The sequence below is a fragment of the Molossus molossus genome, unplaced genomic scaffold (genome assembly GCF_014108415.1).
Source record: "Molossus molossus isolate mMolMol1 unplaced genomic scaffold, mMolMol1.p scaffold_m16_p_14, whole genome shotgun sequence".
NCBI lineage: Eukaryota > Metazoa > Chordata > Mammalia > Chiroptera > Molossidae > Molossus > Molossus molossus.
The window spans coordinates 83,348,312-83,376,148 of NW_023425349.1; the positions used below are offsets into that span (position 1 = coordinate 83,348,312).

At 47.3% G+C, this 27,837-nt stretch overlaps 1 protein-coding gene across 1 annotated transcript in view; it reads left to right on the forward strand.

Moving 5' to 3' along the window:
• Window positions 1–1,595: 1,595 nt before the first annotated feature.
• The window catches only part of ACO1 (aconitase 1), a 61,851-nt gene continuing 35,609 nt past the window's right edge, over window positions 1,596–27,837 (forward strand). The window contains exons 1-4 of the mRNA XM_036261137.1: window positions 1,596–1,648; window positions 21,421–21,539; window positions 22,998–23,166; window positions 24,182–24,319. Of these exons, the coding sequence (XP_036117030.1) occupies window positions 21,443–21,539; window positions 22,998–23,166; window positions 24,182–24,319 (404 nt within the window). The 5' untranslated portion in view covers window positions 1,596–1,648; window positions 21,421–21,442. The remainder of the gene's footprint in view (window positions 1,649–21,420; window positions 21,540–22,997; window positions 23,167–24,181; window positions 24,320–27,837) is intronic.

Genomic DNA, 27,837 nt, shown 5'->3' on the forward strand with positions numbered 1-27,837 from the left:
GCTGGATGTCTTCTCTCCACCCACTCTTGCTGACCCCATAGTCTCCCTAACTTCCAAGGAGGGGACTCTAGTTTTATTTTTCAGGGTTAGTTGTGAACCTCTGGCATATAGCGAACACTCAAGGAAAGTTTGTTCAGTGACTGTGAATGGAAGGAATTTAGAAACTGGGTGGGAAGAACATTTTCTCCAATATTAGAAATACAGTAAATATCCCCTTTCAAAATGAAATATAACTCTTTATATTTAAAAATTAAATGTAACTACGGGGTATCTGTACTCTAAATTATGGATGATGAAAAAAGTGTCATCTTCAGCCTGGCCAGTGTGGCTCAGTGGTTGAGTGTCGATCTATGCATCAAGAGGTCCCTGGTTCGATTCCCGGTCAGGGCACATGCCCAGGGTGTGGGCCAGATCCCCAGTGGAGGGAGGGCATGCAGATGGCGGCCAATTGATGTTCTCTTCATGGATGTTTCTCTCTCTCTCTCCCTTCCTCTCTCTCTAAAATCAATAAAGGTGGGGGGAGAGAAGTGTGGTCTTCAGTCAGACAGGCCCCAGGACTGAATCCCAGCTATAGGACATTTCATATTTGCAAAATGGGGTAATATTCCTCACTTCACAGGGCAGTTGTAAGTCAGAGTCAAATTACATAACATGTAAAGTTCAATCATTGGGCCCTGCACAGAGTATGAGCGTGGTAACAGGCAGCAGTCAGCGCTGTTTATTCAGATACTCAGGATAGAAAACCACATTACCTAACCATTACGCTGTACACCTGAAACTAATGCAAAGTAATGTTGAAGAGAAAAAAAAAAAAAGATGGAAAACTACAATAACTTTCCATATAAGTTGGGCAGGAAAACCTCAGCACCTTTCACGTAGAAAGATCTAATCACGTCTTTGGACTCACATTTGCCGGAGAGGGCACAATTCCAACCAGCCTATCAAAAGCAGGTCCTGTGAAGAAGGGCCAGTGCCAACTCTAAGCCTTTTTTCTGACTTCAGACAGGTGCACTGTCTGCATTATAAAATGTTTTCACACTTAAAAAAAAAAAAATGCACACACAAACTTTGCACTTGTAACCATGGAAACGCTGAAGTCCTGTCATGTCAGCATAACCCCCGATACCCACATGGCACGCTTTGAAAAGAATTAAGACGTGTGCGCCCGCGCCAAATAATGACGCCTTAGGGTGGCGTTGTGGCCAAATCCTTTTGAACAGCTGCATTTCTTCCCCTCCCCTTCGGCTCACTTCCTAGCGCGAGCTGCGGGGCTACACTCAGGTCCCAAAGTGAGCTCAAGTCGCCCTACTCCCAGGCCCTGGGCAAGCAGGAGCGGACCCGGGCCCCAGGGGCTGTGGATCTGCTTCCTGCGGCTGCCAGGTCAGCAACGCCCCCTCCCGCCCAGGCCGAAGTTCCTCGGGCGGGCTGGAGGCGGGGGAGCCCGGCAGACTCCGCCCCCCTCGGCCCTCAGCTCCCGCGACCGGGGTCCCGCTCCTCGGCCCCGCCCCTGCTCCGCCCACCGGCGGAGGGCCAGGGGGCGGGGGGCGGAGCGCGGAGGAGGCGGCCGCGGCTACAACCGCGCAGCTCACGGGAGCGGCCCCGCAGTTTGCTGTGCGCAGGCCGTCCGAGCCCCGCCGTGCCGTCCGCGGTGAGTACCGACCCGGCCAGCCGACGTCGCCGGGCGGAAGCTCCGGACGCCTGTCCCCGGAGGAGTCGGTGCGAGCCTCTTTCGCGGCGTCCGGGACACGTTCCCCGAGCGCGACTCAGGCGCGCAGAGCGGCCCGGGGCGGGGGAGAGTCTGGGAAGGCCGAAGGGAGAAGCCTGGACTAGTTCTCCCTGGGGACCGACCTCGCCTGGTCCCCAGCCCGTGCCGCGGGGAAACAGGGCTGGGGGGCTGGACATGGCTCCCCTGGTCCCCCTTTGCCTTGGTGTGCGTGCCGCCCGGAGAGTCTCCCGGTGTGCGGGCCGCGCTGGCGAGTCCTCGCCCAGGCTGTGCAGGCCGGCCGCGCAGGGGAGTCCGCCGCGAGGAGGGTGTGCGGGCCTCGCCGGTAGGCCTCGCCGAGCTCGGGCTGCTGATAGGTCATCTTCACTGCCGTGCCGGCAGATCGGGGAGTCCCCACCAAGTGGTAAGAGGGAAATGCGGCGAGGGGGAAAAGACCCCTCGGCGGAAGGTGGAAGAGCCCACCCTATAGATTCGGAGACCCAGGAAGGAGCATGTCTTTCCTGAATCAACCAGCACATTTTCCTTCCTACAGCCCATAGAAAAACCTCCTGGGGGTAGAAGCCATGGAGCACAGCCCCTGGGGCAGTAGTTCTCAAACTTTTGGGGAGACTCAAACCCCTTTACACTTAAAAAATGGTATACTAAGGACCTTTTGTTTACATGGGTTATATCTTTCAATATTTACCATATAGAACAGAAAGTTTTACTTAATAAGTCATTTAACAATAACAGTGGACTTGTTATATGTTAACGTAACATATTTTTTTGAAAGTAGCAATATTTTCCAAAACAATGTTACTGAGAAGAGTAGCATTTTATATTTTGCAGATCTCTTTGATGTCTGGTTTCATAGTAGGCAGCTAGATTCTTAGATGTGCTTCTGCATTCAGTCTGTTGCAATAGCATGTCTTGTAGCCTCAGAAAACTTCACCGTGTGCTCCTGAAAACAGAGTGAAAAATGCAAATGGCATCTTGGTATATCATTTCAATAGTGGTTTTGACCTTGTGGATTCCTAGAGTGCCTTGTACTGCACTGGTGTGGGAAATGCTTCGGAGGCTTAAATCATTGGCCCTGCTTCTTGTTTGTGATCCTTCCTCTGAATGGAAACACCCCATGCCATGGACAGAGTTAACCTCTGCTATTTGGAATCAACCTTAACCTCATTTTGGAAACCAAGTGCTGGGGCCCCACATAAGCGATGGTGAGCCCTGCTGGCCTCCTGAAAACTCAGCAAAGTTCCCAGATGGTTTGGGTTGTTTCTGTGCCTACAAAGCTGACCTGTCTGCATCCAGATTGCAGCAGGAATGTGTCAGACAGGACCTGGGGTTCAGAGGAGAGCCCACCCGGAGCTCATGTCAAGCATGCAAGGGTTTATGTGAGTTATCAGAAGTTATTTGTGAAAGAATTGGGATGTATGCATGCTTTTGTCTTTCTTTCCTCTGCGTTAATTTCTGTTTGTATCCTTGAGTTTGTTGGAAACGGATTCCTCAGTCTTGGTGCTCTTGCACTTTCCACTTTCAGAGGTGTGTCACTGTGAGGGGCCCTTCCGCAGCCCCTGCCCGAAAGCAATGCGTGCATCCTGGCGTGTGGCAGGTGGGATCCCTCACTGGGTCATTTCCTTGACTTCATGTTCTGTCATCACAAGTTCAGATAGCAGTTACATACATCCAAGAAAAGTAAGTCTGTCCTCCCTTTTGCTCATCCGTCCGCAGCCTCTTGTAGTCCACCCTGCAGCCTGTACTCTGGAGATGTTGCAAGCACAGGGGCGTGTAGCATCTGCAGCTCCTCTCTCCACAGACGAGGGAAGGTCTAACCTCTGAGCACGTGCTCTGTTCTTGATATAAAGATATTTATTGCCTCCTACTTACCACCTGCTTACCAAGTGCCCAGTTCTGACTGGACACTGGGGAAAGTGGGAGCAAAACCAGATGTGGCTCCTGTCTTTCTGGAGCTTCCAGTCTGCTCACTTAGGGACCTCCTGGTTAATTGAGACAGCGTACAGCCAGTGTTCACAGGAAGCACGGTCCTGTGTGAAGAACAGTACCCCTTCCAGGTGTGTGGGCCAGAGTCCCAAACTGTGAAGATAATAAAACCAACAGTTATTACCATGTGCCTAGCAAAGAACTTCCTTTGCCTTTCTTCCTCTACTCTTTCTTTTATGGAGGAGGTCACTCCCTGTGAGGCAGCCAGACTCCACAGGGAAATGAGTCCCTCCCTCGTCCTAGTCACTAGGGCAGTCTTGGGCAAGACACTTTCTCTGGGCCTCAGTCTTCGTCTTTAAATGGCTTGGGCCATGGATGTCCCAGTTTGGGACTTCGCAGATGTCAGAAGGAGCCAGTGTTTTGCTGGAGCTGGTTTGCATGCATTTCTTCCCAGTTCTGTGTTCGGTGGCATCACATTTTTTAGCTGTAAGTAAGCCATTATGGGTATATTTACACCACGGAGTTCTGCAAATGCTCTAAGTCAGGGCTTCGCCACTCAGCACGTTGTCAGAGGTTCACCAGCACACCACGGCTGCAGGCAGAGCCAGGGTGATTTACCTTTGTATTCTAATAGAAAACAAACACATTAGCCAGGACAAAAACACTGGACATGGGGTGTGTGATTCAAGTTCTCCAAATTTTTGGCAGGGAAAAAACAGTCTTGAACATGGGTTTGTAGGCTTTTCTGGAAAGGGTCAGATAGTATTTTACGTTTGTGGGCTCTCCTGTCTCTTTGCATCTATTCCGCTCTGCTGCTGTTGTGTGGAAAAATGCATAGACAGTATGTAAACAAATGGATACAGCTGTGTTCCAGTAAAACTTTGTTTACAAAAACAGGCGCTAAGCTGCGGTTTGCTGACCCCTGCCCTAGAATGTCAGAACAGGAGCCATGATTCAAGGAGGTAGTTTCATGGAAAAAGAAATTCATTAGGACTGTATGCATGAACACCAGAGACTTGATATTCCAAGATGGACATAGCTGGAATGACCACTGAAAAGGATTTGGAATCAAAGAAGAATCCATAGTAGGTTGTCTAATGGAAGGCCAAGTATGTTCACCTTTTGAGGACACAGCCATGGATGGATGAGGGGGATGTCTTTGTTCCCAACTGTCTCTGGAGCCATCTCAGACACACTGGGATGGATGGAGCTGCAGTCTAACCCAGAGTGAATTTTGAGTGTTCTTATACAAAATCAGTAGTGTCTCTAAGCCGGTGGTTCTCAAACCTTCCTGATGCCGTGACCCTGTAATACAGTTCCTCATGTTGTAGTGACCCCCAACCATAAAATTATTTCATTGCTACTTCATAACTGTAATTTTGCTACTGTTATAAATCGCCATCGGAAATATGTGTTTTTCGATGGTCTTAGGCGACCACTGTGAAAGGGTCGTTCAACCCCCAAAGGGGTTGCAACCCACAGGTTGAGGACCACTGCTCAGCTGTTCTGATTCTACGAGCAGGAAATGTTAAAAAAAAAAAAAAAAAAGGAGCCTGGGCATGTGGCTCAGTTGATTGGAGCATCACCACGTGCACTAAAAGGTTGTGGGTTTGATTCCAGTCAGGGCATATACCTAGGTTGCTGGTTCGATCCCTGGTAGGGTACAAATTGGAGGCTGCCAATCAGTGCTTCTCTCTCACATTGATATTTCTCCCCCTCTCTCTCCCCCCTTCCTCTTCTCTAAAAACCAGTAAAAGCATATCATCATTTTCATTATATGTGTGTGTGTTATACATATATATGTACACCGTATGTACGTATATGTATGTGTATATGGGTATTTGTGTATCTATATATGTACCTAAGTTGTATGGGTGTGTGATTACATATCCCATGTATTTAGAATTGCCTTATAAATATTTGGAAGACAGACATAGCAAACTATTCTCATAGTCAGTTCTGGGCAGTGTGGAATGGGTAGAAGGAAGAGGGAATTTTTACTTTTATATTTTGTAATACCAGATGTCTGCTTACCCTGCAGAATTCATGTGTTGGTTTCACAACCCGAAAACAAAACTCAGAACTAAAATTCCAACAGCCTATACTTTAAAAAGGAAGATAGTTATTTCTCTAGTAAAAATGTTACTACCACCTCCCTAATAGAACACATTATGTTGTCACATCAAGGTTGTCTCAGATCAGAATATTTTGTTAAACAGAGTTGTTTGATTTAAGCCCCAGATCAGAGTGTTGTAATGAACTATCGTGCAGCCCTTGCAGTGCTGGTGTGAAATGCTATTTCACGAAATAGCCAGCAGTAGTTTTTAAAAGCATATTATCCCAGAATATTTCCTGAGATCCTGCTTTTACGAGGAGAGAAGCACGTGCCTGTCTGTGTGGGCATCTGGGCCCAGGCAGAGGCTCTGCCCCACCCCGAGGGCTTTTATCTGAGTGCTGGGGTACAGCTGGTTTTTAAATTTTCTTCACTTTGCTTATCAGTATTTTCTAGCCAGTATTTACAAGTATTAGTCCTGGCTGGTTTGGCTCAGTGGTTAGAGCATTGGCCCAAAGATCAAAGGGTCAGGCGTTCAATTCCCGGTCAAGGGCACGTACCCGAGTTGTGCAGGTTCAATCCCTGGCCCTGGCCAGGGTCATGCAGGAGGCAATCAATCGATGTGTCTCTCTCACATCGATGTCTCTCTCTCTCTCTCTTTCTCTCCCCCCAACCTCTTTCCTTTTACTGTCTCTAAAAAAATCAATGGAAAAGTATCTTCAGGAGAGGATTAACAAAAAACAAACAAAAATAAAAAATAGATAAATAAACAAGTATTACATTTGACAGGGCCAAAAATGCCCCCTGCAGTTACTTGTACGCGTAGTACATAGAGAACAACACTTTGCCTTCATTTTTCTCAGATGGACTTAACCACCAACTTGCCTCGTGGCAGCCAGACCCCGCCACCCCCTCCCTCCCAGTTGTGAGTGGGGAAGCACAAGCTGAGGGACAGGCAGGGGGAACCGAAAGCAGTCACGCCCACGGCTGTGGTCACGCTGTGCTGTGTCTACTTCCCCGTGGAGTGGGCTCCAGCCTGGGGGCACCCGCCCCCTCCGCTTGTCCCAGAGATTAGGACGTTCTTCATACAGAACCATCACTTGAGAAGCCGTCAGCTGACCATCTCCCCTGCACTTCTCTTTTAGCTGTTTTAATGGAAAATTTCAGATGTGCGGAGAAGTGGAGAGGAGAGACCTCTAGCCTCAATAGCCGTGAACCAACATCTGCCCAGTCTTGCTCTACCTCTGCCTTCCCACACACACGTACTCACTTCTTTTCCCTGTGCCAGGAGTTGACACCTTCATTTTCAACTGTAGAACTAAACCGAAAAAATTACTCTTTGTTGTGTCTTTTTAGTAACAAGCATGGACTGACTGCTGGAGCCAAACCTTAAACTCTGCTGCCCCAGCGTCAGCCCAGCCGAACCCCGGGTGGACCTTGAACACTCACTGTGCTGCGTGTCCTGTTCTCTGTGGCTGCGTCCCCCTTCCCTGTGCAGATCTGTCTTCCTTCCTCCCTCCTCCCCTTTTCTGCAGAGCCTTGCTTCCTTCCCCTCGTTACTGCTGTCTTCCCCATGACCTTTCTTATATCCCACTGTAGTGATTTATGTGTTGTTTTAGTCCCTGGTTAGATTTATTTGTATAAAACAGAGGAGTGTTTTCCTTATCTCCGGTATGACTCAGCAATGCCTGGTCATTGAGCAAAGGAGATGCTCAAAAAGTAGATGCTAAATTATTTTGAATCAAGTTCATTGGAAGAAAATTTTTGTTATGAAAGAAATGCATCACATTGGAAGAAAAATTTCCAGGTACTGCCTAGGACCAAGAACATTTGGTGTCACCGTAAAGATTTTAAAAGATGTTAAAGAATTGTGACAAAAAGACTCTTCAACGTGAGCCAATATAAAATGCCAACTTTTTTCAGGAAAATATTTTTCTTTAAGGTCTGTTGTCATTTTTAATTCTCTGATTCTATAATGTTTTCCCCCTCCGTAGATAAGAATGGCTCTGGCTATGTTTTAGAGTATCCATAGTGTTTTAAAATGTAGGTTTAAATCTTCGGCAGAGCTATCGGCTGTATTTAGGGCCCACATGCCCATGAACTAAGTGGATATCAAGCCCATGAATAGTGGTAGCTCACAGGTGTAGAGTCCCCGCGTGCACTGTGCTTTCTTCTGTTCCCTGGTTTAGTTATCACAGCAGCCACCGCGAGCTGGGCAGAGCATGCAGGCAGGTATTGTTACCTTAAATCTGCATAGGAGTCAACTGAAGTTTAAGGAGATAGTGAATCTTGAATACAGCAGAACATGGCATTCTAATTTTAAGTGCTGATTGGAAACCAGCGAGCTTTGAGGTCCGTCGTTGCAAGCATGCAGAGGCAGGGAGCTGTCTCCGGAGCATTATATCTCTGGGAGACATACCAGGTTCTTGAGGTAAGTATGTCTCTTGCTGCCATAGAGCTACTGAAGTGCTGTCCCAGGCTCTGAGCCCATCATTTCTCAGATTCCTCCTGTTCTGCTTTCGCCTTCGTTTTAAAAGTTAATTCACCTTCTGATGAATTAGCAAAGCTAGTGCATGAGTGCTGGTGTGATTATATTGTCTGTTCTTCACCTTAGGAGAACTCGGGGCCAGCCGCTGTTTGGAGAGTGTGGTGTGCTCAAACAGAGGTTTATGGAGGACTTAATGACTCCTTACCCTCATCATTCTTTTATGACCATTATTGTAAAATTACAAGGCACAGTCCACGTTGCGGCATATTTCATGAAGAAGCTGCGTCGGCTAAGAAAGTGTCCTCCTACCTAATCGCCAGGTTGGAAGTTCTGGTTGAGGAGAGTCATTGCTGACAGTGTTACATGCAGGACTCTGCTAGGCCGACATACAGGAGTCCAGTTTCGTGACAGTGCCGGGACACGGCCAGCCGCCAGACTGGTTTTAAGGACAGTGTGGTTTATAAAACTCCTGTTCGCTCAGAGGAGGAATCAGTTGCATTTTTAGTGCTGGTGGTGTCAGGACTTGGACACCAACCCATCCTTTAAAAGTGTCTTTCATACAAACTCTCCTCAAGTTAAGAATGTTTTAGGGGAAGTAGAGGTTGACATACTAGTCCTCACATACGTGCCTTTGAGTGTGAACATTGTTTTAAAGTGAGATTTAGTTTTTTTCAATCTGTCTGGCTAATTTGAGTCTTTGTGTGAGGAGTGACTGTAAAATGCTGTCACTGTGCAGCTGGCATCGGGGCCTGGGTTTGACTCCGCGCTTGGCCTTGTACCAGCCGTAAGACCTTGGCAAGTTCCTAAACCCCTCCAGTCCTCAGTGTTCCCATCTGTAGAGTGGGGTGGTGATGCCTTCTCACGCAGTTGCCCAGGGGCCACATTACACAATGTGGGTGAGGTGCCCGGCACCCCACCGGCACTCGGCGCCTGTCAGCGGGCTCCGTGCTTATGGAAGGGTGTGGCTCATGGCGTACCGCCTGATAATTACCGCTGTTCTTCCAAACTTCTGTCCCAGCCCAGAACTCCTGGGCTCCAGGCCCAGGTATGTCGCTGACTGCTGGGTGTCATCATCCCAAATTCGCCCTGGTTCCCGTCGTGGTCCTTGGCTCCACCAGCTTTCCCAAATGAGGGACTAGGAGCTGTCCTGGGCCTCTCTTCAGTGCCCGGTCCCCGTCCACCCTGCTGCCTACCTCTTCCTGGGATCGATGGCCTCTGCTCTCGCCTCCTGACTTGGTTATAATAGCACTGTAATCTGCCGCCCTGACACCAGTCTCGCATCCGTGCCAAGTCAGTCCCCACCGCCACCAGACTGATCTCTGAAAATCAATTCAGGTCTTGAAGATTCCAGCTTAGAACCCAAGTGTATCCTTGACTTCAGGATAAATCCGGACCTTTCCGTGAAGTCCCTGGTGATGTGGGCCCCGCCCTCCCTTTCCTCTCCTTGCCCTGCCCAGCATGCACCCTGTCCCACCCCGCAGGGGCACACTGCCTTCTGTGTGCTGTTTCTCCGCCCACAGTATTCTTTCCCTGACCCCCTCCCTCTGTGTTCTGGAAGGTGCTGCCTGTACGTAGAGGCCCTCCTGACCACCTCCAGGTGAGGAAGGCCTCTCCCTGGAGGCTTCTTTGTCACCCTCCATCTGCCACCTTCTGTAGCATGGGCTGTGTGATACTGTCATCACCTCCCGACCAATTGGTGCATGACTTTTATCCCTTCATCCTGGCCCATCAGTGTCTGCCCTAAGGTCGTGAGTCTCCATCAGTCCCTGCTCTTGAACAGTCCAGCTACCAGATGTGTCATGGCCTAGTGCCAGTCTGCCACTCAGCACATCTTTGACCCAGTGAAGTGGCCGTTGCACATGGATGTCGTGCCAGTGTGTGCTGTGTGCCACTGTGCTGTGTGCCACTGCGTGCTGTGTGCCACTGTGCTGTGTGCCACTGCGTGGTGTGTGCCACTGGTGTGTGCCACTGCATGCTGTGTGCCACTGTGCTGTGTGCCACTGCGTGCTGTGTGCCACTGTGTAGTGTGTGCCACTGTGCTGTGTACCACTGCAGCGTGTGTGCCACTGTGCTGTGTGCCACTGTGCTATGTGCCACTGCGTGCTGTGTGCCACTGTGGTGTGTACCACTGTGTGGTGTGTGCCACTGTGCTGTGTGCCACTGAGATGGACTAGAGCACAGATGCTGAAGATCTGGGCTTTAGAGGCTGGCTGACCTGGGTTTGAGTGTCAGTCTCCCTTTCCACACACCTGCAGTCTGGCTTCTGATCTCAGCTCCTAGCGACACTGCTGTGGGGCCAGAAAGTGTTGGTCAGAAGACAGGAACAGCTGCCTTTCTTCTGGAAAATCAGTAAATATATGGGTTCAAACCTCAGGCTTCCGGGAACTTGACCGCCACGTCATCATTCTTGAGTCCAAGCTGTTCTGAGGTGGGTGAGGGCAGATGACCGCAGAAATCATAGAGATAAACGCTGCCCTGGGAGACCTCTGGCAGCCCAGCAACCCAGCCTTTAGTGGTGACACTCTTTCTTTCTTTTCTAAAATCTGTGTTAGAAAAGTTCAAGAATCTGGTCTGAGTTCAGGAGCTTGGGGAAGTCATGCCGCAGTCGTAAGGACCTGAGCGCGCGCTGTGATGTGACGCCGGCGGCCTGCTCCCTTGCTCCCGTCTCAGCTGGGGTACAGGAGGACTCCAGGTCTCTGCACGTGTCAATTTTGAAACCCCACTGGTGATGGGGGTTTGCTGCGGGTAGGAGACCCACATTCCAAGAAGGGGTTGAGGACTGACCTTAGTGAGGAAAGGAGGAGGTCAGGAGCAGAGCTCGGGTTGGGTCAGGACGCCTGGTTCTGAGGGGGCCCATCTAGCTTCTTCCTTTGCTTCCTGGCCAGATGTTTCTGGCCCCACGATGACATTCTTTCCTCGGCACATCTCTGGAGTTACACATTCTCAGTTCACTGAGACCTTTTGTGAAACTGCTTGTATGAGCCCACTACTTTGTTCTTTTGAGTTTGTACTAATGCATTAATGTAAAATGAGCTTAAAGGGTGTGTCAGGTCAGCCTTTCCCCTTTGGGAATTGCATAAGATGTTGTGCGGTCCTGACCAGGAGCCCGGAACGGGGCGCCTCCGAGAGGCAGGGGCTTTACGTTCTGGCCAGGAAGGAAAGCGCAGGGGCCGCTGGGTCAGACTGTGCAGCGGCCGTGGCCCTGGTCCCCCAGATCCTGACCCTCGCCTTCAGCAGTGGCTGTGCACATCTGCTGAGTGAGTCACGATCATTCTTATGATACATCCTGGAAATTTCCAGTGTCACTTAATAATGAAGTTCAGAAACAGAAGGGTTAAAATTAAGGAAGTAGCCACTTTTATTTTCATATTATTATACTTCAAACCAAGTGTAAAGCTAGGAGAGTACTTTGTAGTTTGTCTTTAGTCAGAATCCCTGGAGTGGCCTACTCTACTCTCCTTGTCTCTTTTTCTGTACTCACTGATTCACCCTGGCCTTCTTGTCTTTCTCAGACCCACCCCAGGGCCTTTGCACACGACCTTACCCCTCCTCCAGATTGCACATAACTTGTTCCCTTGCTTCCTTCAAGGCTCTGCTTAAGTGACTCCATATCAGTGAGGCCAACTTTGATCTCCCGACATCCTTCCAGGCCCCAGCACTCCCTACTGTCTCGTCCTGCTTCTTCCACATAGCTGGTCACTGTCTGGCCTTCTGTTTGTATATTTATTTATTTGTTTAGTCTTCGTCCCTCCACTAAACCGGGAGTACCATGAGGGCAGGGACTTTGTCAATTTTGTTCCTGGGTGTATCCCCAATGCCTGAAACAGTTCCTGGCATATATTAGATGGTTAATATAAATACGTATTTAGTGAATGAATGAATGAATGAATGAATCAGAATTTTTTTCACTTAGATGTATGTGTCTTTTTAGATCATCAACCAGCCTTATATTACAGGTCAAGAAACTGAGGCACAGAAAGGTTACATGGCTTATTTGAAGTTAAACTGTATCATTTAAAAACTGTTATAAGTCATTTTAAAAATCTAGGAATATATGTGGAGCATTCTGAATGGTCATTCGTCCAGGATAAGACAGAAGAATGAATTAAAACAGACTAAAAATTGAGCAAGCCCCGGCTGGTTTGTTCAGTGGTTAGAGCCTCCACCCTCAGAGCAAAGGATAGCAGGCTTGATTCCCAGTCAAGGGCATATACCTGGATTGCATGTTCAATCCCTGCCCCAGTTGGGGTTGTGTGGGAGGCAACCAATCGATGTGTCTCTCTTACACTGTTGTTTCTCTCTCTCTCTCTTCCTTCCACTCTATCTAAAAAATTAATGGAAAAATATCCTCGGGGGAGGATTAAAAAACAAATAAAAAATAGTAATAAAAATTCAGCAAAAAGGGACAGGTTGTGTCATGGCAAAGCTTTCTGACATAGAAGGGAGATTCTTGCTCGTTTTATAGTGTAAAGTGCACCTTGTATGTAAATAGAAAAGAAAACTATGTTGGTGGATTTGGTTACATTGTTGTAAAGCCATTTCTTTCTCCAAGTCCCTTCTTCTGCCCTATTTCTTTTTTTCATTCTCTACCAAAACAGGTAATGGCTTTCATCGCTCCTCTTGCAGAATTCTTTTGGTTACAAGTATCACATGTAAGAGCTCTTTTTGTTTTTTGTTTTATTATATTTAATGATTCTAAGAGGATCAAAGGGGTGATCCGGTCTCTGGGAAAATTCAGAGATACGTAGGTTACCCCAGTTTCCCAGGTGCATTGTATCGAGTACAGCAGACGGCTGGTGCCCAGCTCCCTCTCTGTGAAAGAACCAAGTTGACAGGCTGTGGCGTTTGCTGGCCTGCAGGTCCTGACATCCGTCTTGTTTATGCTCACATAGACATCCTTGGAATCTCACTTTTGTCAAAAAGTTGTTTATAAGTAAAATGACATTCAGATACACGGCTGTCAGTTTAGGATTGGGACCAATTAATTTATCTTTAAACAACAAAAAGTGCATGGTTCGTTTTTATGGTGAACTGGATTAAACTAGAGACACCGTGATATTGGACTTTGGAGTGGGACGCGTGATAACTCAGGATGGGTGTATTAGGAAGTGAGAAGAGAGGAAGAGAGGTGGGTAAATCACAGGCAATACAGAAGAAACCTTTTTTGTTTGCATAGATGTTGAAAATCCACCCTTGTGTCTTTAGATAGCCTAAAGAAACAATTCAGAGGATTCATTGTCTGTACTTGAGACCCTAGAGCAGTGATTCTCAACTAATTACCTGAAAACTCTTTCAAACTATACAGACTCTTCTGGAAACTGATATGCGCACTCCGCACCCCCCAGACCCTCCCGCCCTAGCCCCGCCAGTTAGCTCTGTCCTCCCACCCCATTACTGGCTGGCGTCCTGCTGCTCAGGGTTATTCCTCCCTCAGCTCCTTCCCCTAGGTGGTGGAAATCCTGTGGCTGGTTGTAGGGTCCACTCATATCTACGCCTCTTTCTTTTTTTTTCTTTTTTTTTTTTATCCTCACCCGAGGACATTTTTCCTTTTTTTTTTTTTTTGTTCAGGGAGAGTGGGAGGGAGAGAGAGGAACAGAGAGAGAGAGAGAAACATCGACGTGAAAGGAACACATCGAGTGGCTGCCTGCCACCCGCACGACCGACCATAGCCAGGGACAAACTGCAACCGAGGTACATGCCCTTAGCGGGAACCGAACCCGCAGGTCTCTCAGGACCGCAGGCCGATGCTCTAACTGCTGAGCCAAACCGGCCAGGGCTACGCCTCTTTCTGTGTCATAAGACAACCTAAGAGAATTCAACTCTTGACAGCAGAATTGGCTAAATCTTGAACTTATATTCTGCAAAGGCAGGAAAGAGACCTGAAGAAGGGAATCTTATTTTATCTGATCTCTGGCATTTAGCTAAAGCCAGTCGACTCTTCCAAACATCTCTACAGACCGGCTGTGCTGAGTACATCACTGTGGCACTCGCTGCCTCCTGGGTGCGCGGTGGCCTCCAGCAGGAGGGGTGCTGTGGCGGTGTTCTGTGCATACGCCGAACTCGGGCTCCTCCCAGAGCCCAGGCGCAGGATCGCTGCCTGGGGCACAGATGGCCAAGCCCCTGACCCAGCCGGGTTACAGCCCATGACTTAGGCTAGTTGACCACTCACCTTGCTCTTCCCAGCTAGGTCCACGATACACCTGAGCATGGGCTGAAATCGTACGTCAGATTTTAGGGCTCCCTCCTGGAAGTCTCAGGATCAGATGAAGGCCAAGCATAGCCCTTGCTTCTCCAGGGTTAGTCTCATCCACGCGATTAGCTCAGTCAAGTCCCCTGGGAGATGGAAAAATGTGGTCACCAGAGGCCATCACAGTGTCACTCAGTTTGGCCTGTCTGGCAGACACCCAGTTTATGAAAGACTGAAGTCAGATATCCAACAGACAGATGGAAAAGTATTCATCTTGCCCTGGCCGGTTTGGCTCAGCGGTTAGAGCGTCGGCCTGCGGTCTGGAGAGACCCGGGTTCGGTTCCCGCTAAGGGCACGTACCTCGGTTGCAGTTTGTCCCCGGCCCTGTTTGGTCGTGCGGGTGGCAGCCACTCGATGTGTCCCTTTCATGTCGATGTTTCTCTCTCTCTCTGTTCCTCTCTCTCCCTCCCACTCTACCTGAACAAAAAAATGGAAAAATGTCCTCGGGTGAGGATAAAAAAAAAAAAAAAAAAAAAAAAAAAGAAAAGTATTCATCTTCACTAGCAATTAGAGAAATACCAAGATTACGTTTTTAATCTCTCAGTTTGACAAATGGTAAAAATGAAATCTTGTTGCCTGGTTGGGGCAGCTTCGTTCTCTGCGTCAGACAAGGGTGGTAGCACTGTGCAGCCTTCCCAAGGCAGCCTGGTGCTGTGTGACCCACCGAGATGGGCGGAGCCCCCCCCCCCCCCACACACACACACACTTCTAGGAGTGGAAAGCTGGGACTTTATTTTAAGGAAATGGATTAAGAACCTATTCAAAGAAGTGTGTACAGAGGTTGCAGCATTGTTTGAATGTAAATATATGGAAACAACCTAAGCACAGATGGTTCCCAGCTTGTGATGGTGCAGAAATGATACACATTCAGTGGAAACTGTACTTCAGATTCTGAATTTTGACCTTTTCCCGGGCTATCACTGTGCGGTATGGTGCTCTCGTGGCACTGGGCGCGAGACGGTTTGTCCAGCTGTAGTGAGCATGTTCTGAGCACATTTAAGGTAGGCTGGGCTAAGCTCTGCTGTTCAGGAGGTTAGGGTACCAAGTGCATTTCCTACTTAAGGTATTTTCAACTTACAACGGTTTTGTCAGGACAAAACCCCATCATAAGTGGAGGAGCATGGGTATTTTAATAAGGATTTTAATAAATTGTTACATCTAAATGACACATTTTTATTGTGTAGTTAAAAGTGACATAAAATATCCTGATTGCTGTATACTTTATAGGCAGTACTTTATAGATGTTTGTGGTCTGTTGCTGAGTGAGAAAAATCACTTAAAGTAAATCTTGGCTCACATTTCTTATGTTGAATCTGAGTGAGGAGTTGAATGTTTGATAATTATATTGATAAAGTTGATTTGCCCTTACTGCTCTGCCTCTCTTGGAATAAACAGATTGTCCAAACTTAACCGCAAGTTGTTTTCCCAAAGCCCAGCTATCAGTCAGTTCTCTGGAATTCTGAACCCTCAGCAGCTTCCGTAAATGATTATAGAGCTAACTCACAGAAGTGCCAGGCGACTGTGAAAAGCCCAAGTAGCACTTTCTTCAGCTCTATTTACAAAGGATTTTAAGTGTTTGTTTTCCTGCAGGAAATTTGCATTTCATTGGAGGGAAAATCAACTGTATTTTCTTCCCTATTCCTGTGACCCCAGGCAGTCACTTTTTTCCGGGGAATCTTTACCAAAGACTGCATCATTCTCTGGTTCGTTCCCTCTCCTGACTTCCTTGTTCTCTGAAGTCAGCATGTCCCTAGGGTGGGTGACGTGAAGGGTAACCGCTGGTCTGCCTGTACACGTGTGCGGTGCCTCTGCACGTCACCTGAAAGTGTCCTAACTTGAGGCCAAAAGGTCAGTTGGCTGCAGACTCTCTGTAGTTGGGGAGGAACCCCAGCTCTGGGCTCTCTCCACCTTTTTGCTGGGAGCATGGTTCATTTGTTAAGTATCTCAGATCTGCCTGCCTGTGCTTCATGTTTAGTATTTTCCATGATTGAACTTAGAGATCTGGTGTGTGTCACTTCCCCACACCCACTCTTCCAGGCTCAGAGTGTACCTGTGAGGGTCCTGGTGTTTTTACACGTCACCCAGCTGGTATTTCAGGAAGGCTCAGCTTTGAAGGACGCTGTTTCTCCACCAAGACTTGTCTCGCCTTTCGAGGCGGAGTGAGTATGGCAGAGGGCCTCAGGTGCAGGACACCTGTCTCGTTTGGGAGTCTTTCCGCGGGAGAACTGCACGCATGTCCGGGTGGCTGGCCGGTCGCAGCCTGGGCGTCCTGAAGGGAGTGTTCAGGAAGGACATGTCGTGAATGAGCTCCAGCCTGGACCCGTAACAGTTGTCATTTCCTTGGTACCCCTTTATTTTAAATCCCTTTCTCTTTCCTTTTTTTTTTCTTTTTCTTTTGTTCCTTTGCCTTCAGGCAGTACCATCTCATTCTATGGAACAGAAAAGGCATCAACCCAGACGTATTTCCATGCACACTAACTCTTTCAAAAAAGAAAAGAGACCGGGTAACCCTCTACCCTCTCTTAAAAAATTCACACTGACTCTCCCTTTTGTTGGTATTGGATGGGAAGTAGAAAAACAGAAAAATGTAGGACAGAGCAGAGCAGAGGAGGATAGGAGATTAAAAAGAAAGGAATTGAAACAGGATCTGTGCTTTATGTGAACCTGGGAAGTTGGCCAGGCCCCTGGGCCAGGTGGTAGGCTTCCTAGACGAAACCCTGATCTTGAGACACCTTTGGAGGCAGCGGGGGTTGGGATGGGGTAGGATTCTGGAGGGCGAGGCAGGCCAAGGAGCACCCAGGAGGCCTAGATTCTGCTTTGGATCAACTGTTCCCTGGCACAGCTCTTCCCCTCAGCTTCCTTGGGCTGCTGCTGCTGTGTTTGGCCTTCTCTTGGAATTGCTGAGCACTGGGAACTCCCGTAAGGGGATTTGAGACAAGGGTCAGAGGCTCACCTGGAGGGGCTGTTCTCCAACTTCCAAGCAGATTCATTTTGGGGGTTGACAAAACACATCTGCTGCTCTTTCCACTGACCTGTGGCTCAGCGAAGCGGGGCAGGGACACGTAACAGTGGCTGGCTCAGACCAAGGTACTGGGTGACCCCTAAAAAGAAAGAAAAGCGACTCCAGTTTCAACACTGAGTTTTGTGGGAGGGTTTTTCGGGTCCATGAGTGACTTTTGGCTTTTTTCCATTTTGAGGTTGGTTGGTGACCTTTAGCTAGCATCACCTTAAGAACAGGAGTTCCTGCACCCAGAGAAGCTGTGCGGGGCAGGTGGAAAGAGCCAGAGTTCAAACCTCGCTCTCCCTTTATAGATATGTGCCCTTAGGCAAGTTTCTCATCCCTCGCACCTGTGAAATGGGAACACAGTAAACCCTTAGTTTCAGACCTTGATTTAACAGACTTCAGATTTAACAGACAAAAATTCCAGTCCCTAGGTCATAGAAATTAATACCCTGTTAATTTTTAAATGCTTTAAACCAAGATTTGCTTATAATTAAATTAACAGGGGTTTTTGGGTTAGTAATTAACTTATATTAAATAAATTTTAGCGAACAGAACATGCTTTGGACAAAACATTGGAGTAATTTCACTGACATAAATAAATATTACATATCTGCAGCTCTAGCGCACATATTTAAAACCAAGACTCGCGGCTCGACGGCAGCGCTCAGGGGATGCCCAGCAGGTGCGCGCACAGCATCGCGCAGGAATGGGCTCTGTGGTCACGCGGTGTGACTTTCTGCAGCAGTCTTAGTGTGTGGTGACCCGTGAACGCACGCATTACTAGACCTATTCAGTATACATTTAGAATTACAATAATACATACAGAAAACTTTTCTGTGAAATTAAGCTTCTCATACATACTTAATTTTAATTACACAGATATGTCTACATAAGTCAAAACAGGTAAACTAACTAATTTGTAAGTTTTTTAACAAACGCATTTTGAAAACCTACTTTCAGTTTTAACGAACACCCCCCTCACCCGACTTAGTTATATTGAGGTTTACTGTAATGATATGCTTTAATTTACGGAGATGTTGCCAGAGTTAAGAAGACTGTAAAGTCCGGCCGGTGTGGCTCAGTGGTTGAGCGTCGAGCCATGCACCAAGAGGTCGCCATTTCGATTCCCGGTCAGGGCACATGTCCAGCTTGTAGGCCCGATCCCCAGTGGGGGGCATGCAGGAGGCAGGCAATCGATGTTCTCTCTCATTGATGTTTCTCTCTCTCTCTCTCTCTAAAATGAATAAAGAAAAAAATTAAATAAGATTGTATAAAGCAGTTGGTGTGCTCTGGTCCTTAGTTACTTACTAGTGACCAGTTCCTCTCTTCCCTAACTACTTCAGGTAGCGTTTGCTTCATTAATGTGGAGAAACCAGGCAGTTATGTAGTTTCTAAGGAAAGGTTGGGCAGACAGGACAGCACTTTGCAAGCCATTTTCTGTAAGAGCCATACGGTCACTGTCCATCCTGAAACTTCAGCTGGCTTTGCAGGGTCCTGGGAACAGCAGGAATTATATGAGGCTTCCACATTATGCCCAGGGAATTTATAGGCCACAGAGAAGTAAATCGATGCATTTTGTGCTCACTGCATCATAACAGATATGGGTACAATTTAGCAGTTGGTTTTCTTGGCAACGGGGAAAAAACAGCACCTGGTGTTAGATCGGTGGAGTCAGACTGGACCTCGGTTCAGCAACCTTGGTACTTGAGTTCTGGCTAAGGAAGAATTCAGAGCCAAGACTCAAACTATAAGAGAAAGTGTATTTAGCAAGTCACAGAGGTAGAAGAAGTGGGCTCAGGCAACAAGTTATAGAGGCAAAAGAAGGGCCCTTGGAGCTTAGGAGAGAGCCGGGTACAGGTAAAGCACCAGGAGGGGGAAGAACAAAGGGGACCGGAAGGGCAGTCGGGCTCCCAGAGAGAGCCCACTGGGTCCTCCTTCCTCAGGGCTTTTAAGGGTGGAGATTTTAGGGGAAGTTCCAGGGAAGGATCTCAATAGAGTATTCATCAGCCCTGGCTGGTTTGGATCAGTGGTTGGAGTGTCGGCCCACGGACAAGAGAGACCCGGGTTCAGTTCCCACTAAGGGCATGTACCTCGGTTGCAGTTTGTCCCCAGCCCCAGTTGGGGTCGTGTGGGTGGCAGCCACTCAACGTGTCTCTTTCACATCGATGTTTCTCTCTCTCTTCACCCCTCTCTCCCTCCTGCTCTATCTGAAGATAAATGCAAAAAAAAATAAAATGTCCTCAGGTGAGGATAAAAAAAATTAAAAAAAAAAAGATTCATCAGCTCTCCAGGTATGTTCTTTAAGGTTGTGTTCTACAATGAGTGGTCAGTGCCAGGGTCATTGGTCATTAGTCAGTGCAGCTGGTCCTGGTGTCAGCCTTGGTGTGGCTTGTCTGGTTTTGCAAGGGTGTGGTTGATGGGGTCTTTTCTGGGTCTGGAACTGAAACACACTCAGGCCTAGATGTATTTGATGCGGGTCAGGATCTCATTGTCCTGGGAGTTTATTGCTTAAGGGCTATTCTTTGCCCCCCTTGTTGGTTTCCCCACTAAGGGGGTCTGACCCATATACTAGCAACATGTCAGGGGAGGATTTGAACCACATGACCATCAGTGTGAATGGTCAGGGGTCTCAACTGCATGGCCATCAGTATGCTGGGGGAGGAAAGGTCACCCTGGGGGTGAGGTCCTTGTTTTCCCAGTTTTGCCTGTTGCTAGGCACCCGGGGATTTTCACCCTGGTGACTCTCTGTACCTGGCCCACTGGCCTTGCTCTGCTCATGTCTAACTGCCCGCCACAGTTTAACCATAGAATTCGGCCGAACTTGGGGCCACTACAGGACTTGACACAGTGATAGGGATGATTCAGAGACTTAAGGCTTTTTAAAGATGTGAATGACTCTCTCTGTCTGATTCTGTGTGGGTTCCCCTTGACCCACAGCCTCTGTGGAGACACTCTTCTGTTGGTCCATTTTCAGTTTCATTTACCTTTTCGGTTGCTCCTGTTTGGAAAAAGTTAGGCCGGGGGCAGTAGCGTCAGCGACAGATCGAAGGGGTGGTAACATTATTGCCTTTATCAATTTAAATCTTCTTCAGAATTCCCATCAGCGGAAGGGTTAAGTCTCATTTTCTGAGCCGAGATTCGCAAACTTCTCCTTCTGTGGAGAAGTGGCCTGATTCTCACAGAGTAGTGTGTCCCTCTGGCTTTGCCCCTCCGGATCGGCTCTCTGCGCTGGGATGAGTAACACTGCTCTTGCATTTGCCGCTTCATCTTAAATGAGTTCTCTCCTCAGACACTCAGTCCTGCTTGTCCACCGCTCATAATTTACAAAAAGAGACATGAGAAGTTCTGCCCAGAGCTGGGGTAGAGGGTCCCCTGCAGACATATCCGGGGAGTTTGGGCCTTGGTGTCCCTCCACTGTCACCTTGAAGGTCCCCCGATGTGAACACTGCTGCTGTCAGATGCAAAGTGAGTCAGGAGGACTTCTGACCAATACGTTCATTTAAAATGCCGCAGAGACTTACAACAGGAAGCAGCTGCATTTAGCTCCCCGCTTCCAAAGTTCAGGTTTTTTGCAATTGCTAGTATCACCTGCTAGGAACCTCTTACCTCCTGTCAAGCAAGACATGAGTCCCTCTCAAAGGTCTGTCAGATAGCCGAGATCTGCCGTGAGACAACCCCTTCTTCCTATTTCTTATTCATAGAAAAATGTTGGAAAACTGTAGAAAAGCAAAAGAAGTTGGGGATTTTATGTTGTCTTCCTTCAAAGGCGAATGCTGGCTTTCACAGTGACTTCACAGAAACCCATTTTATTTGCGAAGAATATCATTCTTGTATTTATTTATGTCCCACCTTCTCCCTCTGAGAAGGTAGAGTGATTTCTTTAAGTGAATGTGTGCCATAATTGTTATAGAAGGCAAACAGTCATCAGAACACATGGGTCCAGCTTCGGGAGTAGAAATTAAATGTTCTCGGCCCTTTTCAGGGACACGTGGTCATCAGGAACCATGAACAACCCATTCGCACACCTCGCCGAGCCTTTGGATCCTGCAAAACCAGGAAAGAAATTCTTCAATTTGAATAAATTGGACGATTCAAGATATGGTAGGTACATGGCTCTGTGATGTAATTGATTTGACAGCCATTGGTATGTCATTTACATAATAATTATGCTGTGTAAGGGTTGAAAGAGGGCCTAGCAGAGAACAGCTGAATGCTCTTGGATTAAGTTGTGTACAGTACACACACACACACACACACACCACACACACTCCCCTTACATTGCTCTTTTTTTTTTATCCTCACCCGAGGACCTTTTTCCATTTTTGTTTAGATAGAATGGGAGGGAGAGAGAAAGTGAGAGAGAAACATCGACGTGAAAGGGACACATCGAGTGGCTGCCTCCTGCACAACCCCAAGCGGGGCCGGGGACAGACTGCAACCGAGATACATGCCCTTAGTGGGAACCGAACCCAGGTCTCTCTGGACCGTGGGCTGATGCTCTAACCACTGAGCAAAACCGGCCGGGGCTACATTGCTCATTTTTAAGTAGGTGATGATGATTATATACAGGTAGCATTTACATAGCATTTTATAGTATATAGGGTGTTTTGTACATACATGATATATATTATTATCATTTAATCTGAATAACAACCCTAGAGGTCATGTTTATAAAGTGTAACAAGTCCTGAGGAAGCAGAATCCCCAGAGACATGACCCAACAACTACTTGGGCAGCAGAGTAGGACAGAACCATGCCTTTTTTGTTCCAAATCCTGTGCTTTCTTTTTTTTTTTTTTTTTGTGGTACATGCCCCTAGCAGGAACCGAACCTGGGACTTCCTGGTCCGCAGGCTGACGCTCAGCCACTGAGCCAAACTGGCCAGGGCCAAATCCTGTGCTTTTCTACCTTTACACCCTTGTCTTTTCCAGATGGTATTGGTGAAAAATTTTCTTATATCAGGATGCAGTATTTCCTTTCTAAATGAACAAAGTAGTTTTTCTAACAAATTGCTGTTGTTTTATCCTAGAAATCCCAGTTAACACACTATATGCTGTTGGGAGTTTTATTTTCTTTGAGAGATGTATGTAACTATACTTTGGTCTTAATTACAATAATTGTAAAAGAGTTATTTTCTCATTTCTTAGACACTAATTTTCATGAGAAAGATTATTGTGTGTGTGTGTGTGTGTGTTACTTGCACACATATAATACAAAAATATCTACACTGATTTCTTTCATGATGACTTAAGGGGAACCTGTTATTAGAATCCACGGCAAGGCAGCCATTTATTATGAAAAAATTCACTGTAATGTTTTATTTTTACCTAGTGTGTGGGTATTTTCTAGCAATGAATGTGTCCTAAACCCATTCAATATCTCCATGTTTTAAACTTTAATTTTGCATTTTCAAGATCAGTTTACATTTACCCTCTTTTCCTGTTGGAAGAATAGTCTGATACCTTATATCAAGATTATACAGAGATTGGCTTTAAAGAGTTCTTACAATAAGGTGTCTCATAGTTTTTCTTCGTTTTGTTATGCTTTCTCCCTATCCTAGGACGCTTACCATTTTCTATCAGAATTCTCCTGGAGGCAGCCGTTCGGAACTGTGATCAATTTTTGGTGAAGAAAAATGACGTTGAAAATATCCTGAATTGGAATGTCATGCAGCATGAGAACATAGAGGTGCCGTTTAAGCCCGCCCGCGTCATCCTGCAGGACTTCACGTGAGCCCGATGTCCCTGTGCTCTCTCCTCTGGAAGGAGGAAGCTTAAAACAACAGCAACGCCACAAAACACTCAGTGACTATATAATTTATCACCCAATAGCTAGATACTTTTGAAAACAGAAGGGGGCTGTTAATCCCAGACAGCAAGAGATTGTTCCAGGCACAGTGGGATGTGCAATCACTCCACCTCTTCGGGTGGCAAAGGTCATTGTCATGGTCTTGAAGACTGTAGTCCTAAATATACTAGTGAAGGTGAAAGAACTAGGCGTGGTGTCCCTTGGCATCGCTCCCGTGCTCCTGTCACTCGGAGACGGGTTGCAAACAGCTGTGCTTGGACACGGCTGAGCGGTCCCCGAAGGGCTGATGCACATGGACTTCGCAAGGCCTGACCTGGCGCCAGGAAGCCTTAGTTCACCTCCTGCCGTTCCCAGGAATCTTGGCTCCCCATCCGGCCCCTTTTTTGACATAGTCCTCCCTACTTTTCCATTTTTAAATGATGTTCATTCCTCCTAGAGACCAAATTTTATCTTTCTAGAGGAAGACACCCAAATTTTATATTCAAAATGTATAATACAAAAAGGAAGGATTCACTCAGAAATTTGATTCACAGCGTACTGTTCTGATTCATATCCGTTCCTGTAAATTTGGTCGGAAGTTGAATATGTGTCCATATGTCTCCTCCAGGTCTTTGCCAGCCGCCTGTGGCTGGGAGACAGTCATGGCAGTGAGCGGTCCAGGGTTCCAGGGCTGTCAGCGCCCGCTTTCCCCTGGTGGACTGCGATGCGGGGGTTGACGGGGTATAGAGACACCAGGCGGTCCTGGCACTCGCCGCCTAGGAGATTTCTGCTCCAGGAAGTGTGTTCAGATACGTTCACTTTCCTAAGCCGTCCATTGTCAGCTCCACTGGCAAGAGGGTTTCGTTGCCAGTTTTATCAGTGGAGACAAAAGCTGAAATGAACTCAATTACATGTGTTTGACAGGTTTATCTCCTGCTTAATTCCTTCTTTTCTCAGGGGTGTGCCTGCTGTGGTTGACTTTGCTGCCATGCGTGATGCTGTGAAAAGGTTGGGGGGAGACCCGGAGAAAATAAACCCTGTCTGCCCTGCTGACCTCGTAATTGATCATTCCATCCAAGTCGACTTCAGCAGAAGGTGAGCGATCAGCTGAGTGCCTGGGTTTTCTGCTTCAGGCAGAATCTTGGAGAGTAAGTCTATTTTGTGTGTGTTATGTAGTTAAATAAACGGAGGGAGTATTTAAAATGTATATTTAGGAAAACTCAAACTTAATGGAGATTTTCCAGTGAAGATTTTTACTTGGGGGCAGTGGGGGTAAGTTAAGAAAAAAATTGTTTGTTTTTTCTCCTTGGGGTGAGCAGCCTGTGTTTAAATCAGCCTGAAGTCGGAGTGAAGCGCACTCCCCTGAGTCTCTGCAGGGAGAGTTTGTCAGTGCAAGGATGCTCTGCTCTTTCTTTTTAACCACTGGATCCTTATTTCCTTGTTTTGATCTCAAGTCATTTATTTCTGGCTGTCTTCACCTCTCCAAGTGGGTTTCTGTAACACCTGTGCCTTTGTTTTCTTTCTGATGTTTGGGTTTTGATTTACTCCTCCCCAAATTCTTCCAATAACCCTAAAATCTCAGTGGCAGCTGACAGTAAGAACGTATTTCTTCCGCGTCCACACGTTGGTTGGGAGGCCAGCTGATCTATGCTGCGTGCAGGGGGGCAGCCCTGCTTCATCCCGCCCGGCTGGGTCCCGACACGGCCCTGCACGCCTGCAGGGGGCGCTGCACCACCCTGCGTGTCTCTGTGGGGCCCAGGCTGAAGGAGAAAGAGGGTCTTCATAGGCTCAAGAGGCAAGTAGGGACCCACAACTTGCTGAGCCCTAGATCAGGACGGACATCGGATCAATTCCAGTCAGGGGGACATTAATCAGAGCAGGTCCCACAGTCAGGTCTAAAGCCAGAGTTGGAGGGGAGCACAATGCATATTTCATGGAAGTCACTGCAAGATTATATAAGGGAAGGCAGCCAGGTCCTGCTAGGAGGCTGGTATTTTAACCTAGAAGTATAACTAGATTAAGTTCTTACCAATTATCAGTGAGGAAGGAAATGATTATTCTGCATATAATGCTGGGAAAATTAATTATTTGGTAGAGGGAGCAGTTCATATGAATTACAGCATTACTATTAAAATAATTAAATCATGTAAAATGTAGAAGAAAATTCAAGAATATATATTTCAGATGTCTGGATGTGCAAGACCTTTCTAAATTTTGAAGCAATGAATAAAACAAAAAAGGAAAAATTTTCTATAAATTTAATGACTTCAAAGTTAACAGGAAGTAACTTGAAAAACATTTGCAACAAATTTGACCAAGGGTCAGTATTCTTAGTACATAGCGTGTGGCAGGTGATGTCAGCAGCACAGTGCGTGAGACGTCCTCCTGGTCTCCCCTTGACGTTGGAAGTTGAACAGCTATAATTCAACGAAGGATCCCCTGCTTAACACACAAACACGTTTGAGAGATCCACACAGTGAAGCGTCTGATGGGTGACTCGGAGTGAACGGGAGGAGGAAAGGGGGAAGAAAAGCGCTAGGGGCCACAGACTCAGCCTGGCACTCGCTACAGGGACTCGAGGACTTGGGACTGGAGAGGAGTCAGGTACAGCGGGCACACTGCAGTCCAGGGGTACGGGGGAGAAGCAGCATTCCTGCCTGAGTGGTCAGCGCATGCTACGGCTGAATCTGGGAATGGCAGAGGCAACGCAGGTGCCCTTACCAGGCATTAACAAAGCCGGGGAGCTGGCTGCCTCCCTCACCCCCTTCCCCTTGCAGCTGCCCCAGCAGAAGCAGCGGTGAGTGTCGGGTTACACAGCACAGCATCTGCAGCCCCGAGAACTGGAGACTCAGAGAAATTCCTCTCGGAGCAGCAGGCCTCGCTGCGGCTGAGCCCCGTGATGGCTCGTGGAATACAGAAGTCTGGCATAGGGGGCCGGCAGCTGCTGGTAGTGGCAGGAGAACAAAGCCATAACTGCACGAATTGGCCTCTCCCAGCCATCTTGCCCTGACCCATAGCAGCCGAGTCCGCAGGAGGCGTCTGGGATAGCTCAGATACCCCAGCGCTGCCAGCAGCCCTGAGTTGCAGGACGCAGTGCTGGGATTTCACCGGCTTGGAACACCTTGCCCACCACATTCACCCTCTGGGGTCAGTGCCCCGAAACCGAGGTGACTGGTGACAGAGGGGACACCTGCCTCCCCAGGGAATACTATGCATTTTTCACTACCCTGCAGAGATCTGAGAAGCCTGAGCAGTTCAAAGGAAAATGAGAGTGTGTGTCAGTGCTACCTCCTGGAAAAGAAGAGAAAGACCTCTTTCTTCCCTCAACCTGCTAACGAGAAAAGTGCTGAACGCTCTAAAAAGGCAGATTACAGCCCAGCAGCTGCAGCTCAGTGGATTGAGCGTCCTCCCATGGACTGAGATGTCCCAGTTCAATTCCCGGTCAGGGCACATGCCCAGGTTGTGGGCTGGATCCCCAGTAGGGGGTGTGCAGGAGGCAACCAATCAATGTTTCTCACATCGATGTTTCTCTCTCTCTCTCCCTCTCTCTTAAAAAAAAAAAAAAAAATCTATAAAAATATTAAAATATAAAATAAAAAGGCACATTTCATTCCATCAAAGAAAATGAAAAATCTCCAGAAAATAAAGACATAGAAATATGTTATTTAGCCCTGGCCGATTTGGCTCAGCGGTTAGAGCGTCGGCCTGCAGACCAAAGTCACAGGTTCGATTCCGGCCAACGGCACGTACCTCAATTGCGGTTCGGTCCCCGGCCCTGGTTAGGGTTGCGCAGGAGGCGACCAGTCAGTGTCTCCCTCACATTGATGTTTCTTGCTCTCTCTTTCTCCCTCTTCCTCCCTCCCACTCTGTTTGAAGGTAAATGGAAAAATATCCTTGGGTAAGGATTAAAAAAAAAAGATAAGACCAAAAAAAAAGGTAAGACATTTTATAATGATAAAGAGGACAATACATAAAGAAGATGTAACACTTATCAATAAGTATGAACTCAATAAGGGAGCACCAAAATATTTAAAGCTACTAATTACAGAACTTACGGGAGAAACTGAGAAAAACACAATTATTGTAGGGGACTTAAGTATCCCATTGAAAGCTCTGTATAGATCACCCAAACAGAAAATCAATAAGGAAATACTGGTGTTACATGACACATTAGAGCATTTCATCAGAGCATTTCATCCCAGAACACCACATTATACAGTCTTCTCTGTTGCACAGGGAACATTCTCAAGGGGAGACCATATGTTGGGGCACAAAACAAGCCTCAACAAATTTAAGAAGATTGAAATCATACCAAGCATAGTCTCCAATCAATATCCATTAAATTGGAAATCAACTGCAAAAAGAAAACAGAGAAAAACACAAATATGTGGAAATTAAACAACCTACTGCTAAACAATGACTGGGTCAATGATAAAAGGAGAGATCAAAAGACACAGACAGATGAGAATGATGGTATGACATATCAAAACTTTTGGGATACAGCAAAAGCAGTATAAGGGAAATTTATATCAAGAAATAAGAAAAATTCCAAGTAAACAACCTAACATTTCACTTTAAGGAATTAGAAAAAGAAGAACAAACAAAGCCCAAAG